This window comes from Mya arenaria, chromosome 5 (assembly GCF_026914265.1).
Source record: "Mya arenaria isolate MELC-2E11 chromosome 5, ASM2691426v1".
NCBI lineage: Eukaryota > Metazoa > Mollusca > Bivalvia > Myida > Myidae > Mya > Mya arenaria.
Genome location: NC_069126.1, coordinates 40,080,517 through 40,097,250, shown reverse-complemented (window position 1 = coordinate 40,097,250; position 16,734 = coordinate 40,080,517). Strand labels below are relative to the sequence as shown.

Here is a 16,734-nt window from a genome sequence, read left to right as displayed (position 1 = left end):
TCATAATTTGATGTTGATGTGAAGTTCCATTAGAAAACCTAGAGTAAAAAAAAAAGTTAAGGCTATTCTGAAATATAACACTTGTCAAATGATGATTTGTGGGTAATTTGATGATTATTTTGCCACCTGATATGCACAAACTCAATATCTAGTATGCCCGCCATTAGCATCCAGGACAGCTTGGCGTCTGGGTCTCATACTCATTGTATGCAGTACTGAGGGATGGTATTCCGATCCTCCCGAAGCGCCTGCACAAGCTCGGCCTTGTTGTTGATGACGTGACGTCCACTGTGTACCTGACATTCAAGCTGGTCCCAAAGATGCTCAATGGGACTCAAGTCTGGAGAGAAGGCAGACCAGGGTAAAACAATGATGTTCTGACGTGTCAAAAGTCAGTAGTGAGTCTGGCTGAATAGGGCCATGCGTGGTCCTATTGGAAAATGGTGACATCACAGTATATTGCAAGAAAGGCACCACGCATGGTTCTAGGATGTCGTCGAAATACCGCTTGGCCATTAGATTTCCTTGCTCTACTATCAGCGGTGTCTTGTAGTGCCAGGATATGCCTGCCCAGACCATGACACTGCCTCCACCCCAGCGAGAGTGTTGTCGGATGCAACAGTCAGCGTACCGTTCACCCCTTTGACGCCATACTTTACCCCTACCATCAAGCATATTTATGCAAAATCTGGACTCGTCTGTGAATAAAACTCCTTTCCACTGGTTTTGCGTTCATCTTAGATGTTGGCGAGACCACAATTGGCGGTTCCTACGTCTTTCTGGCGTAAAGACATTGCCCCTGTATGCATCATATGCCTTTATCCTTGCAGCCAGTATACATCAATGGACTGTTGATCGACTGCTACGTTGCTGATCTGTACATTAAAATAAATATCCTTCAAACTACCACACTATGTTATAACAAATCTGCCAAAAAATCATGTTCATGTATAGAAATTAAAGTATGCCCTAATTCGCTGTATATAATTTTGTATACATTTTGGTGCATTTTCATTATCCGCGAGTATATATTTAAAAAGCAATTTATTGATTGGCTGAGACAGCTTTAGGTCTTGAATGATAAACATATACAAACATATACATATATATATGTTTGTGTCTTTTTACTGGGCCAAACCATTTCAGTAATTTTACTAGGTCTAAATCATTTTGTGTCTTTTTACGGGGCCAAATCATTTTAGTCCTTTTACTGGATCAAAACCATCTGTAGTTCCTGTCTGAAGAGCAAAACTGTTGAATATAATGTTATCTCAGAATTAAAATTAAGGAAGTGTAATAGTATAACAAAATGATACTATTCTAACTTTTAACAAAATGATACTATTCTAACTTTTAGCATGTCTGTTTTTCAAGTAATAAAGTCCAAGTAATTGTTGTAGCCAAGGTGTTCGCATTTCGAATAACATATTCACACAAACTTAAGTACACATGTTACTTAAAGGTTCTTGCCAGGTTTTCAAAAGGACAGGGTGCTATAGATAAAGGACAGGGTGCTATAGATAAAGGACAGGGTGCTATAGATAAAGGACAGGGTGCTATAGATAAAGGACAGGGTGCTATAGATAAAGGACAGGGTGCTATAGATAAAGGACAGGGTGCTGTAGATAAAGGACAGGGTGCTGTAGATAAAGGACAGGGTGCTGTAGATAAAGGACAGGGTGCTATAGATAAAGGACAGGGTGCTATAGATAAAGGACAGGGTGCTGTAGATAAAGGACAGGGTGCTATAGATAAAGGACAGGGTGCTATAGATAAAGGACAGGGTGCTATAGATAAAGGACAGGGTGCTATAGATAAAGGACAGGGTGCTATAGATAAAGGACAGGGTGCTATAGATAAAGGACAGGGTGCTGTAGATAAAGGACAGGGTGCTATAGATAAAGGACAGGGTGATATAGATAAAGGACAGGGTGATATAGATAAAGGACAGGGTGCTGTAGATAAAGGACAGGGTGCTATAGATAAAGGACAGGGTGCTATAGATAAAGGACAGGGTGCTATAGATAAAGGACAGGGTGCTATAGATAAAGGACAGGGTGCTATAGATAAAGGACAGGGTGCTATAGATAAAGGACAGGGTGCTATAGATAAAGGACAGGGTGCTATAGATAAAGGACAGGGTGCTGTAGATAAAGGACAGGGTGCTGTAGATAAAGGACAGGGTGCATTGATAAAGGACAGGGTGCTATAGATAAAGGACAGGGTGCTATAGATAAAGGACAGGATGCTATAGATAAAGGACAGGGTGCTATAGATAAAGGACAGGATGCTATAGATAAAGGACAGGGTGCTGTAGATAAAGGACAGGGTGCTGTAGATAAAGGACAGGGTGCTATAGATAAAGGACAGGGTGCTATAGATAAAGGACAGGGTGCTGTAGATAAAGGACAGGGTGCTATAGATAAAGGACAGGGTGCTATAGATAAAGGACAGGGTGCTATAGATAAAGGACAGGGTGCTGTAGATAAAGGACAGGGTGCTATAGATAAAGGACAGGGTGCATTGATAAAGGACAGGGTGCTATAGATAAAGGACAGGGTGATATAGATAAAGGACAGGGTGCTGTAGATAAAGGACAGGGTGCATTGATAAAGGACAGGGTGCTATAGATAAAGGACAGGGTGCTGTAGATAAAGGACAGGGTGCTATAGATAAAGGACAGGGTGCTGTAGATAAATGACAGGGTGCTATAGATAAAGGACAGGGTGCTATAGATAAAGGACAGGGTGCTGTAGATAAAGGACAGGGTGCTGTAGATAAAGGACAGGGTGCTATAGATAAAGGACAGGGTGCTGTAGATAAAGGACAGGGTGCTATAGATAAAGGACAGGGTGCTATAGATAAAGGACAGGGTGAAAAGGGCACATTGTGTCTGGCAGTGAAGAATTTAAACATTATGAATTTCACAGAAAATAGTATGAAATGTGCTTAATTAAAGTCTGAATAGATCTTAATTGAAAAATATGTCAATTCATATGAAATTATAATATTTTTTTTATTTTTTTCTTAAGCATATACCGTAAATGTCTATGTTTAGGATGCACCTATAGATAAGGCACAGTAAGGTAGGAGGGTACACATGCTGGCCACCATGAGGGTAGAAGGGTACAACCAAATAAGGACAGGTAGCAGCACCCTTACATAACTCTTGAGCAAAAACCCTATGTCAAGGACAAAACACACGGGTTGTCAGGGCATTGAAGGCCCATAACTCTGGCTTTAATAAATTACATGTATTGAGTTATTCCCCTTTGTAAAAAGGAAATTACACATTTTATACCTGTACACATATTTTCAATTGTTTTTCAGAGCTTGGGTGTTGTATTGTATGTGTTGATCTGTGGAGGTTTTCCATTTGATGGAAACACAATAGAAAGTCTCCGAGCCAGAATATTTAGCGGGATGTTCCGGATACCCTTCTACATGAGTGCAGGTAATTCTCTCCTTCCTGCATCCACTCATAAACAATATTTTACTGTTTCAGAGTTTGGGAGTGGTATTATATGTATTGGTTTGCGGGGCGTTACCGTTCGACGGTAGCTCTTTGCAAAGTTTACGAAATCGGGTGGTTAACGGCAAGTTTAGGGTACCTTTCTTTATGTCGACAGGTAAGATTATGTTGTGGCCACTGTAGTTGTTCAAGTGATTTTGTTCTGCATGATTCCCAGTGTAATCCTGTTTTTTTATGCTCGTTAGTATAGTGTTTCTGAGTTTGATTTTTACGGTTGCTCAAACTTAGTTTCTTTCAAATATAATTTTATTCATAGTTCTGAAGTTTGGAAAAACTGATTTTTCATTTATATTTCCTTATAAGACCGTTTTGTTTAGAGTTCATTTAAAGGATGTGAGATATATAAAATTGTTGTCAGGCATGAAATAATATTTATATATATATATATATATATATATATATATATATATATATATATATATATATATATATATATATATATATATATATATATTTAAACAGTATGAAATACTGACCATGCTATTGTAACCATTACCCATCACCTAGATGGCCTAGGCGGGGTCAAAAGTCTATGGATGACCCATCAGCTATCAGTATTTGCTGCATTGTATCAAGTGGTGGGATGCTTTTTGTATTACATTAAAAAATTTTTTTATTGGATTTTATGGTTATTGGTCAGGTTGCAGAATCAGAAAATAGACCCACAAATAGACCCCTTGCTTGTCTACTAGAGCATGTCCATTAGATAGGACATATCATATGAGTGGTATTCAAAGTTTTGAGCAACCAGTAGAAAAATGCCTTTCATTGTTGTCCAATCAACCAAACCATGCATGGATCTATTTTGTTAGTATAGTTTCAAAGTTCTTTCTTTTCTAGTGTTTGTTAAAATACTCAGATATTAACCGGTTTTGAATTTTTATAAATTATAAGTTCAAATATTCCTTTTTTTTGAGAGTTAATGTTTATCCATTCTAAGTTACCTAGTCAATTTTTTACTGACACAATAAGTGGAATCAAGATTTTCATTTATCGCTAAAGTATATTTAAACTATTAAACTGTGACAAGCCAAAATGGAACATATAGTGAATTTGTGAATTATCAGTTCTTTTGCCAAAGTGTGTGTATACCACGTGATAAATTGCATCAAATGCTTCGTCTGAAGGCAATATTTTGCTATGAATGAAGACATTGAACAGAGATAACATTACTATTTCTTCACCATTTTAAACGAAACATAGTGCAGTTGAAGCTGTTTACAGAGCCCCGTCTTTTGTCTTTTACCAGAGTTTGATTGAGAATCTAGTTTCTTAAAACACTTTGACAAACCTTTTTACAAACCGCCCTCTGATGGAGCACTGTCAAAACAATTTTAGAAAGAGGTTTGTCAAAGTGTTTTAGGAAACTAAGTAATAAAACAAAGGTGGAGCTCATTAAGCGGGATAGACTGCCGTTTGTTTCATTTCAAATGGTAAAGAAAAGGAAAAGTTATCTTTGTTTTAAGTTTTAGTTCAAAGCAAAGTGTTGCCTTCCGACGTTGCATTTATGACATAATTTATAACAAGGTAAACAGACACACTGTGGCTAGTTTCTCGACTGTTTCTTATACAATGTAATGTCATAGTGCAATAGCTAGGAATAAAATTACAATGGGAATAATTCTTCTTAACTGTAAAAGCTTGGTTTAGGAAAGTTGAGTAGTTGGCCATTAGTGTCGTAGCAAAGTTATTTTTCACAAAAGAGGATAGTAAATAACCTTTCATATTAATTTCTTACATCATATTAACTAGAAGGCCAAATGCTACATGTCGCTGTTCTATCGTCTGCAATGGTATTATGTGTATGTGTTGTTGTGGCTGTCTGTATTTTTTTTTTGTAGAGATTCAATATGATGGGCATTCAGCATGTAATGCTACTGAAGCTCTTATAAGGGTGGCATTAAGTATATTATGCAACTGAAGCTCTTTTAAGGGATGTTTTAGAATGCAACTGAAGCTCTAATAAGGGGACTTTAAGTGTGTAATGCAACTGAAGCTCTAATTAGGGGACATCCAGTATGTTATGCAACTGAAGCTCTTATTAGAGGGCATTCAGTATGCAATGCAACTGAAGCTCTTATTAGAGGACATTCAGTATGCAATGCAACTGAAGCTCTAAAGGACATTCAATATGCAATGCAACTGAAGCTCTAATTAGAGGACATTCAGTTTGTAATGCAACTGAAGAGAGGACATTCAGTATGTAATGCAACTAAAGCTTTAATATGGTGGTGGTGGGGGGGGGGAGTCGGTGTTCAGTGTAACTGAAGCTCTAATTAGGTGACATTCAGTATGTAATGCAACTGAAGCTCTAATTAGGTGACATTCAATATGCAATGCAACTGAAGCTCTTATTAGGTGACATTCAGTATGTAATGCAACTGAAGCTCTAATTAGGGGTAAAGTCAGTATGTAATGCAACTGAAGCTCTAATTAGGTGACATTCAGTATGTAATGCAACTGAAGCTCTAATTAGGTGACATTCAGTATGTAATGCAACTGAAGCTCTAATTAGGTGACATTCAGTATGTAATGCAACTGAAGCTCTAATTAGGTGACATTCAGTATGTAATGCAACTGAAGCTCTAATTAGGTGACATTCAGTATGTAATGCAACTGAAGCTCTAATTAGGTGACATTCAATATGTAATGCAACTGAAGCTCAATTAGGTGACATTCAGTATGTAATGCAACTGAAGCTCTAATTAGGGGTAAAGTCAGTATGTAATGCAACTGAAGCTCTAATTAGGTGACATTCAGTATGTAATGCAACTGAAGCTCTAATTAGGGGACATTCAGTATGTAATGCAACTGAAGCTCTAATATGGTGGGGGAAGTCAGTGTTCAGTGTAACTGGAGCTCTAATTAGGGATTAAGTCGGTATGCAATGCAACTGAAGCTCTAATGAGGGCACTTTCAGTATGTAATGCAACTGAAGCTCTAATTAGGGGTAAAGTCAGTATAGTATGCGACTGAGACTTGTTCTTGATTAATATAAGATGTAATGACTTCAAATTTCTGAATCATACCAATTCATATTCTATAACATTTCTTTCCTGACTTTCTAATGCACCATATGCACCAAAATACTACTGCAACACTTGAGTAAAGTGAATGTTAACATAAAAAATAGATATCAAGTGAAATGTTCGAACAATTAAATTAATAAATTAGTGATGGAAAGATTCTATGACGTCTTTACTACAGCACGCTAGCTTTCATACAGTTGTTTTTTGTTATGTCAACACTTTCCTGAATATGTAAGATAATTTGTCAGAAATACCCTGACACAGGCTGTACTAAGGAAATCTAGACACTTGTGTAGACTTTGAAAAACATTTATTTAATGATAAATTGATGAATGTCTCAACATTGTTTTTGAACAGGACATCCTTTCTTCTTGAGAGTAATTTTATGTAAAAAAATCAACAACTAAAACATAATTAAGTCTTTGGTCACTAAGATTTTGTCCTCTGTTTTCTCTCATGGAAAAATAAGCTCTGATTTCATAGGCCAAAATATATTTATGAACATGGTCAAACATTTCAGACTGTAAAAAGAATAAATATCTTAAAAAACAAACTTTAAGTATTCTTAGTTAATTTATTAAGTCTGATGAAAATGTAAATAGTGAAATTATCCGAACAAACGTTTCAGAAATGAATAACAGAAATACAAGTATACAAGTGATTATTGAGTGAGTTTTGTATAGCTTTTGTTTTTTGTATGTATGTATCAATTACCCACCCCTTTGGGTCAAGGCAAGATAATGAAACTTCATTCAGAAGGAATTTAATTACTTGGCTGAACTTTTTTTTTCTTTATCAAAAAGTACATGTATTGTGTTTTCTCGTGTATTCTCCGTTACATCAGGGATGTGATTTGCCAGTGAATTAGGGATATCCTAAAAACCAGGATCTTAAGCAACTAAAAAGCTAGCTTTGCTGGAGCACCCCCAAACTGCTCACTGAAATGGTATCGGCACTTAATCTTGCAACAAGGGGAATCACACACCCTTCCGTGTTTGTTTAAAATTTGATACAAACTACTATGCCAATACATGTACAATATGCCTTTATTGTAACATGAATAATATTTACCATTTACATTAGTTATATAGAAAAACTATTTATCCCACTTTTATAAAAAGAATATATATTTTTGAAATTTTAGTGCTAGTTATACAAAATACATGTATGGAGCAAGTAATGCTAGTTTGGCAGACTAACCTAAGCTATAAATCTTGAAAATTGTCAGTGGTGTGTAGCTTTTATAAAATATGTTCATTCACAGCTTGTGAAGACCTTATTCGTCAAATGTTGACCGTGGATTGTGGGAAACGTGCAACGATGGAGCAGATTATCGCTCACCCGTGGATGCAGGTTGGCGATGATGACCCAGAGTTCTTTCAGCTTATACGGGACTATAACATGCAAGTGCTCACTGACCCAGACACAGAAAATCTGTGTGAACAGGTGCTTGATCAAATGGAGACCATGCTTCCCAATGTAGATAGAAATAAAATTATCGAGGTGAGTAATACACACTTTGAAATGGTTGATATGCTAAGTTTTGATTTGATAAAAACACTTTTGTACTTCAGAACTAAATTTAATTCACATAACAAAAAAACATTAAGAGTAAGCTTATGAAGTAATTGTTAATCAGCTATTTCTTCAAAGATATAACTATCTTAAAACAGCACCAAAAGTGAAATGTTATTAAACACTTGCAGTTAATACTATTTCAATGAAATATGTACTCTAGGCCATTATCCCTTGTGTATGAAACTAACTAGCCCAAGTATTTTTTAAAATATATTGCAAAATACAAGGACAAATTAAAAGAACTTTGTGCTTTTTAAACCTTAATTTTTGGCTATTTCTGTACATGAACCAACCTCACATGCACCCAGGCCAGCAATTAAACTCTTAGTAAGAAGAGAGTGTGATTTCCACTGCGCTATTTATCGAGACTACCTACATCATGTGTTTTATTCTCGTTCTCTAGTCCGTTCAGATTCCTGCCTATGACGGTCTCAGTGGAATCTACCACCTGCTGCTGGACAAGATACGGAAACATCCCTCAAAATCACTCCTCAACAAAATACACCCTGATCTCATTGCTGCTTCACAAAATCTTCCCAATGCCACACGCATGGAACGACGCTCCAGTATAACAACAGGAGTTGGTAGGTGGCTTCCTTGTGTAGAAATTGCTTTTGTGACTGCATAAACATTTTTATAATAGTGTCTCAATTTTTGAAATTATACACTAGCAATCTAGCCTGAAGCTGGAGTATACTATTTCAACAAATGAGGGTAGTGGGTGACTTAACTGTTTTGTACCATCGTTCAGTAAGTAGGATGTGTTCTATAGCAAAGATGCGTTAAATTACTAGGGTGCAGTATAAGTGAATAGCGTTACAATTTATTCACATGCTAGTTATTGAACTTTTAAGCTTGCCTTCTTGGTACCATTCTGATATGGGGGTAAATGTATAGATGAAAAGAAAGTAAACACCTTGAAACATGATACATATTCATTTATATCATAAATAACGCTGTGATCATAAAATAACGCTACTCTCGATGTAACATCATACAAGAAAAACATTGTAAATAGCAACTTTTTATGTTCTTTTCTCTACAAATCACCAAATTTGTATTTCTGATATAAATAGAATTTCTGATATATCTAATTTGTTGTCAATTAATATAGACTTCATGGATCTGGTTTATTAAAATTGATAAAAATTTGTCAAGACTAGAAAACTTGTTTAATAAATACCACATTGAATGACCTATCATGTAATATCTTCTAAATAACTGCAGTGATGTGCTTTAACTTTTGAGGCAAAAGATTTCATGGTAAATAATGCATATCTCATAATGATGTATTTGTGTCTCAGTTGAGCGTGTGGAGGTGCCCGTTGAGGAGGTCAGACGTAGCCCGTCCCCACCCCCTCTCCACCCCACCCATCTACCTGCGCACCTACCCTCATACTTCACAGACAGCAGCATGCTCACTGCAGACGTAAGTATGCGCAATAATGTCCAATGTGATGGAATTCAAACACAGGCTTTTGTTAGTGTTTTGCAGATTGCTTATAGATAATGCCTGGATACTTGGAGCTCACTTATTATTAAAATATAATGTGATTAAAGAAAGTTTCCTTACTTTCTGATATAAAGTTATAGACAAATATCAGTTGTTAACTGAGTGTAATGTAGCAAGTATCCCAATTGCTCATTTATCTAATATCATTATGTAAAATTTGGCAAATGATTAAAATTTGTTAAACATGTATATTTTAATGAAACAAATACAAAACAGAGAGAAGACACAAATCTATCAGACAGCGACGAAGAGCCATCTCCAGAGGCCCTGGCGCGATACCTTGCGATGCGACGTCACACGGTGGGTGTGGGTGACAGTCGACATGAGGCCCCGGAAGATGTCCGAGTAAAACTAGCCCAGCACCAGCCGATCATTGCCATGCCACAGCCTGCATTTTTCTCCCCGTACGGTTTCAACCCCCTCCTGCTGAACGCAAACTTGCCAGCGGGGGTTAAACAGCCGTGGACCGCGCCCACTCAGCATTGCCCTGCTGACCAGTATCTGCTGCAGTTACCGCCTATGGTCGGACCAGGTAGGAATACGATATGAAGGGCTTATAATACTATACTGTTAAAGCATGGTCAGTAAACATGTATGCATTTTTTGATACCGTATTTTCTCGACTATAAGACGGGGAAATTGGGTCCCGATTTTTACCCCCAAAGTAGGGGACCCGTCTTATAAGCGGGTCGATAAAATATTAAAAAAGATTCAAGTCAAAATCAGTAAAATTTTACCAATGGTATTCGTCTATCCAGTATATCGTCTGCTGATACAAGTATGGGGCAATTAAGTAAACAACAACACAAAATCTCTTCACCGCGCGTGCTCTGACGTCACACAGTGTACCGTTATATCTGCATTTTTTCTCATGGCGCGTGTCAGTATAATTAGTTTGACAGATATATCAAATCAATAAATTGGAATCTTAATATGATGTAGGTACCTAACTGTCAATTTGATTAAGCAAACAAATGGCAATGTGAATATGAATCCTTTATGTTCGTCGCCAATCAAGGGACAATATTGCCTAAAGCATTATTGCTAAACAAACACCTATTCATGCCTCGGCTTTTCGCAGTTATGTTATTGAAGCCATTTATTTTGCCGAAGAACTTCATTGGTGTCTTCAATAAAAAAAAACTAAAACATACATATGTTGTTATTGATGAATTATTACAATTCCGATAAGTAACGACCTGTCCTGCAAACTTATGTACTCATTTTTAACCTACCTCCAAATAGAGAGCTCACAGTTGACCGCCATTTTCTTTGGGTAAAACAAAAACAGTTACCGCGAAAGTCAATAATTGTCCGTTGAGCTTGAACATTTTTACACATTAGGAAGAATTTTAGCATTTTAGATTTGCTTAAAAATTGACCCCGTCTTATAAGCGAGTCGAAACAAAAAGCACCAGATTTCATGGGCAAAGTTAGGGGGCCGTCTTATAAGCGAATCGCCTTATAGTCGAGAAAATACGGTAGTTTTTCTAAATACTTAAAATAGTACGTGGCTCTGTTTATATGACTTTGTAGAGTTAGGCAAAGCTGAACGATATCTTATTAGTAGGCATGTGTCATCTTTGGTAAGAAGGAGGGTCAAATATTTCAGCTTCATGAAGGTTAAGTACTCATATGGCAATAACCTGTTTGAGATGGTAAGGTAGCAATTGAGCAAACAAACTTTAGACAAAGGGGCAAACATCTGGGGTGCGTTTCAGATAGATTTTACGATCTGCCATTATCATAAATCTACGATCATAATAACGACCAACTTAACGATAATCATAAAGGCGTTTCAGAAACGTCTCATAAACTCTCCGGTCGTACGTAAAAAATAAAGATAAAGCACAGCGTTAAAGCGAGTGACCCAGTCTGAAGTGAAATGATGTTGCGTCATATTAATTTGATGAGCGCACCTGTCTTTTTTACTAATGATAATTATAATAATAATAATAATAATAATAATACTGATAATCTCTTGAAGGTTATCAATTAATTTTTCCTTTTTATAATAATTGACACAAATGATACAAACTCGTGGTCTCTATTCTGATTAACCATCTGCTATTTATGTTACAATTGTATCTTAAGTACATCATCATCCGGGTTTTTTTTGTGATGGAGGCAGTGGCGGGTTCCGACGCTCCCTTTAAAATTTGTGTAATTATAATGAAAATTGGACAACGACAAAATACGTTGTTTTTTCAGGCTGGTGATTTTATTTTAATTCGTCTTTGATAAGTGAAATATTATAGTATGCGTATTATGAATGTTCTGTAAAGTAAAAGCAAACGTGCAGCGTTGTGCTGATGATGATGGTCACGATGATGCGACGACAACGACAATGATGATTTAATAATAATAATGCGACAACGAAACTATAATGATGATGCGATGACGACGATAGTGATAATGCGGCGACGACGAAGACAAATATTATGATTATTATAATGATAATGCGACGACGACGACTAAGAAGATGATACTAATTATGATGTGACGATGACGACAATGATCATGACGAGATGATGATGCGTAGATGTTGCTGATGTGGATGATGATGAAGGTGGTGAAGTTGGTGGTGGTGGTGGTGGGTGTGGTGGATGATGATGATGAGGGTGATGATGATGACTGATTACAATCATCAACAACCGGCCTTAGTTCAGATAACAAGTAAAGTTCATACGTTTATGTACCAAAACTGTGACTGAGAGTTATTGTATTGGGAAACAGTTCGAAAATACAATTTTGACTGGTTGGATTTTTGTATGAAGACAAATCATAAATCCATCTTTATTGTGTCAATCGTTGTAATAACAGTTAAATAAACAGTATTTCAGATCCATTCAAAATACACGATAAAATCTACATTTGCAGACATGCTTCAAATACACAAAATGACTAAAAGAAATACAGCTATTTTACAAGCTCGTCTCATCAAAACACATTATTTAACAAGAAGCATCTTAACTGGTGCAGATTGCCATAGTGGTTAAGTGTTCAGAGTTTCTTGCAAATATTATCTATTATCTATTTCAATCATGTTACGGTATACACTGGAGTATACACTTTATGTAGCATTCAGTGTTTAAACATGAGCCAGTCAAAGTAAAAATAAATGTATTCAGAAATACCAAAAGATTCACTTAATTTCTATAAAAAGATAGTATGAAGGTTTACATGATCAACCATGGTAGTGTGTGTTTTTTATGTTATCATAAGTTTGAATAGATGTATAATTTAAATGTTCCTATATAATTCAAAAGTGTTTAAATCTTTAGCGGAAACATGTACAACTGGATATATATACATCACAGATGAAACTGTATAAAAATATATATATATATATTTGGAAAATCTAATGCTACTGTAATGGCTTTTAAATGCAAAGTCAAATTTAAATAAATATAAGAAATTTCATTTCAAATAATGAAGGTTACACACAAATGCCTCACTGCCTATTTAACAGTTTAAAGTCTTATGTTGTGTTTGGATATGCAATGAATTTCATTTTCTCTGTCAATATATCTGTAGTTATCTGCTGGGTCTGGTTTCTCCAGTGTATGCAGGTATAAAGTACTGTTCTGACACAGTCTCCTAAAACACACTGGAACCATTAAGGTGCGTATCTTGAATACTGACTGTGAGCATATTCTAGATGTTTGAAACCTTGTGATTTCTCAGTGTTTGAAAAGACAAAAAGTTATAAAATATTGTTTAATACAGCGCAATATAATACATTTATGAACATGCCTTTTAATGGTTAAACTACAAGTAACACATAATTTACATTCCCATTTTTCAACTGAAATAGTTTGCATATTTTATGAAAATTATTGTCTTTTAAAAAAAAATAAGTAGGGTATTTAAGAGGGTAAGAAAACATGAAAAACACCATTCTGGTCACATTTTATTTCTTGTTTAATGTTCATATAAGTTAAATAACAATTATGTTATACAAGTTAACTGCTCAAAGTAAGATGCCCAACATTGTATCAATATAAAAATTCATCTTATTGTATTATTCATAAAATTGGTTTATATCCTATTGCATTTTATCAGTTCCTACCTACTTTTACATTTCCCTCCATTGCCAGCTTAGAGCATTCCTGATCACCAGCCTGAAATAATTAACTAAAACAAATATTTCACAAGCAAAAACACTAAAAAAATGAAAACAGAGAATATGAATAAGCATCTGTACATAGCCTGTGCATTTACTGCAGGTACATACATAATATGGTTTTGCAGTTTAGTTTCTACATTAGTCCTTATGACAATGTGTTCATATGTTGAATATACCTCCATTATTATTCATAAAAACAATATTATAATTTAATTCCCTTTTCATACCATTATTAAACCAGAGGTCAATGAAGAACACAGCATTTTCCACCAAGACCATGACACTTCTGTTGTCAATTTTCATTTCAGTTTTTATTGTACACTTGGCATCAAATGGTATGACTGAAAAAGACAAGATTTAACCTTTGTCAGTTGAAAACTCACATATGCACAAATACTACAAAGTTCTACATAAACCATATGATACCTTACTAAAACAAGTTTCAATTACAAGTAAAGGTGAAACAAAATGATTACATTGTCACCTGATAGTGTCCATGGTATTAAAGTAGCCAATAATCAACTTATTTGTTGTGACAGTGTTGTTTACATTACTGTACAGTATATTTATATATTTAGCATCAGTTTTAGATGTATAAAAATAAGAAAAATAATTATGTTATATTATGTTACATGATAAAATGGTAACACGGTTTAATAATTCACTGACTACATGCCACAAAGACCGGAATATTACCACAAAATATGTACAGGCATTTATTTATCCGAATTAAAAACCATCCGAAATAGAAGAATTTCAAGAAAATGTTTTACATGACATAATTAAATTCTACATCATATTCCATGTTTTAGATGTACACAATACCAGCACATTAACTAAATATAACAAAAAGCTTACATCTTCTACAGTTAAAATCCTTTTTTGACAGAACGGCGGAAATAGAACATTTTCGTACTGTTTTCAGCTATTTTTAGACATAGTTGGAAAATTCCACACCAGCGAACATGCTACACGAATTATTAAACTCTCAAATGTTGATAAAAAGTAAAAGTATACTTTGATATGGAGAAAATCTTCATCCGCCATCTTGATCGTTAAGTTAACGAGTGCCTCTTACCGGTCGTAGGTTTACGAGCAAAATTAACGATAAAGCAGGTGCACGTTGCGTCTCTGAAACGGTGCCGATCGGTAATTTTGGTCGTACTACCAAAATCAGCTAACGATCGCCTTAACGATCGTCTCTGAAACGCACCCCTGGCTTTTTGCAGTTTACATTGTTTCGGACAGCACTGTAAATGCTTAATCAGACTTGCTTCAGATGGACATCTATGGCTACCTATTTTAAAATGTTCACTTCCTGTTTCAGAATTCTGCAGCCAATTGCAGTACGGTCATTAAAACTGCAGTTAATTGCAGTACGGTCATTAAATCTCTCAAATGTTTCAGATGGCAGTGTAAACTTGATCAGACGGGCGTCAGATGGAGGGGCAAATATCCATGGGTACCTGCGGGCCACATTGCCGGGCTCAAGTGGAGAGGGAAGCAGGGAGACTGTCTCTGTAAGTTGTGTGCAATTTGTCTCATCTTTTACCACTTATCCATATGTTTCCAAAATTGTTAATCATGCCCCTTTTAAAGAAAATTGGACATAGAGATTTGGAATTGTGCCTTTCATACCAGGCAGCATGTCTAATTCCTGCTGAATTCTTGTTAATGGTCTGCTTCAAGGTCTCAGACATTTTTTTTTACTTTAAATTATTTCATGCAATCATTAGAAGTTTCTAACAAAGTGTTTTTAAGGGGCCGTATTCAATAAGCATCTTAGTAATAATTTTCAACTTAGTGAAAAATTGCCATTTTTCTAATTTGAATTTTAAGAAAACGAACAATGTTTGTACACCAAAAATATGAAAATAAGCAAGAAAATGGTCTAAACAATATATGCATATGAATAAATCTGATGAAAAGTAGCGGGTATTTAAAATAATCGTTGTCAAAAATTACGAAATTCTCACTAAGTTGAAAATATTCACTAAGATGCTTATTGAATACGGCCCCAGGGAGCATAAGGTTATAAAGCATGTCCACTTAACCTTATTGCTAAATTGATGGGTATGTTTGGTCTCTGTCACTCAAAAAAATCACTGATTTGATCTGATACTTTGTTGATTTAAAAGCTGATAACTGATTTGAGTAACATAAGATATTTATTCTAGGGAGTAATCTCCTTTAATTAAGTCGACTTTTACAGCTCAAAGTATGGAAAAGTTTAGGGAGACTTGTTCTTCCAAGTACCCCTCTAGGGTCTTGTATCAAAGGAAAACAGTACAACAACAACATGGATGGGTTTTGGCACATAATAACAATCTACATTCTAGTTATTATTCTGATACTAGTATTTGTAAGTAGTTCAAGAATATTAAAAAATAACAAGAATATTCTGATGTTTATAGAAATATCAATAATTCTATGGTCAGTGTTGACCAGCTTAAGTATCATGATTATCACATCTGCTTGAACGTCAGAAAGATGCTAATAGGTGACTGTTATTTGGTAACTAGTTCTGTGTGTACATGATTTCTTCAGAGTGAGATGTACATTAGTGTACATTAACACATACATCCTGAAAGCTCTGTGCCTTTGTTTCATGCCTTGTAGCTGAGGTTCATATACTAAAGCTGTCAATTTGTAAGAGGGGCAGTGTTGCACTTTACATAGCAGTCAATAATCAATAAACAGTCTGATCTAAACCAAGAATAATATTTTCATTCACTTTTGGATGTAATTTCATTTGTGCTCTCAAAAGATCTACATTCCAAAATATTTTTGTTAAATAGTTGCAGAGGTGAGTGCAAACTCAGCGACTCAGCGACTCAGCGTCACAGTTAAGCGACTCAGCGTCACAGTTACTACCCTATTTTGGACAATAATCACTGCTGTCATGTCGATCATGTGATGATGATCAAAGTCATGTGACTTGGTTTATAGTCTT

At 35.5% G+C, this 16,734-nt stretch overlaps 1 protein-coding gene across 4 annotated transcripts in view; it reads left to right on the top strand.

Annotated features, from left to right (window-relative positions):
- Positions 1-16,734, top strand: part of LOC128235212 (serine/threonine-protein kinase SIK3-like) — a 46,880-nt gene that overhangs the window by 15,039 nt on the left and 15,107 nt on the right. For 3 of the 4 annotated variants that reach the window (XM_052949983.1, XM_052949980.1, XM_052949982.1), the window contains exons 6-11: positions 3,331-3,454; positions 7,826-8,064; positions 8,543-8,723; positions 9,444-9,568; positions 9,869-10,184; positions 15,189-15,301. In XM_052949983.1, the coding sequence (XP_052805943.1) occupies positions 3,331-3,454; positions 7,826-8,064; positions 8,543-8,723; positions 9,444-9,568; positions 9,869-10,184; positions 15,189-15,301 (1,098 nt within the window). Of the gene's footprint in view, positions 1-3,330; positions 3,455-3,505; positions 3,630-7,825; positions 8,065-8,542; positions 8,724-9,443; positions 9,569-9,868; positions 10,185-15,188; positions 15,302-16,734 lie in introns of all 4 variants that reach the window. The other variant, XM_052949981.1, reaches the window with a different exon arrangement.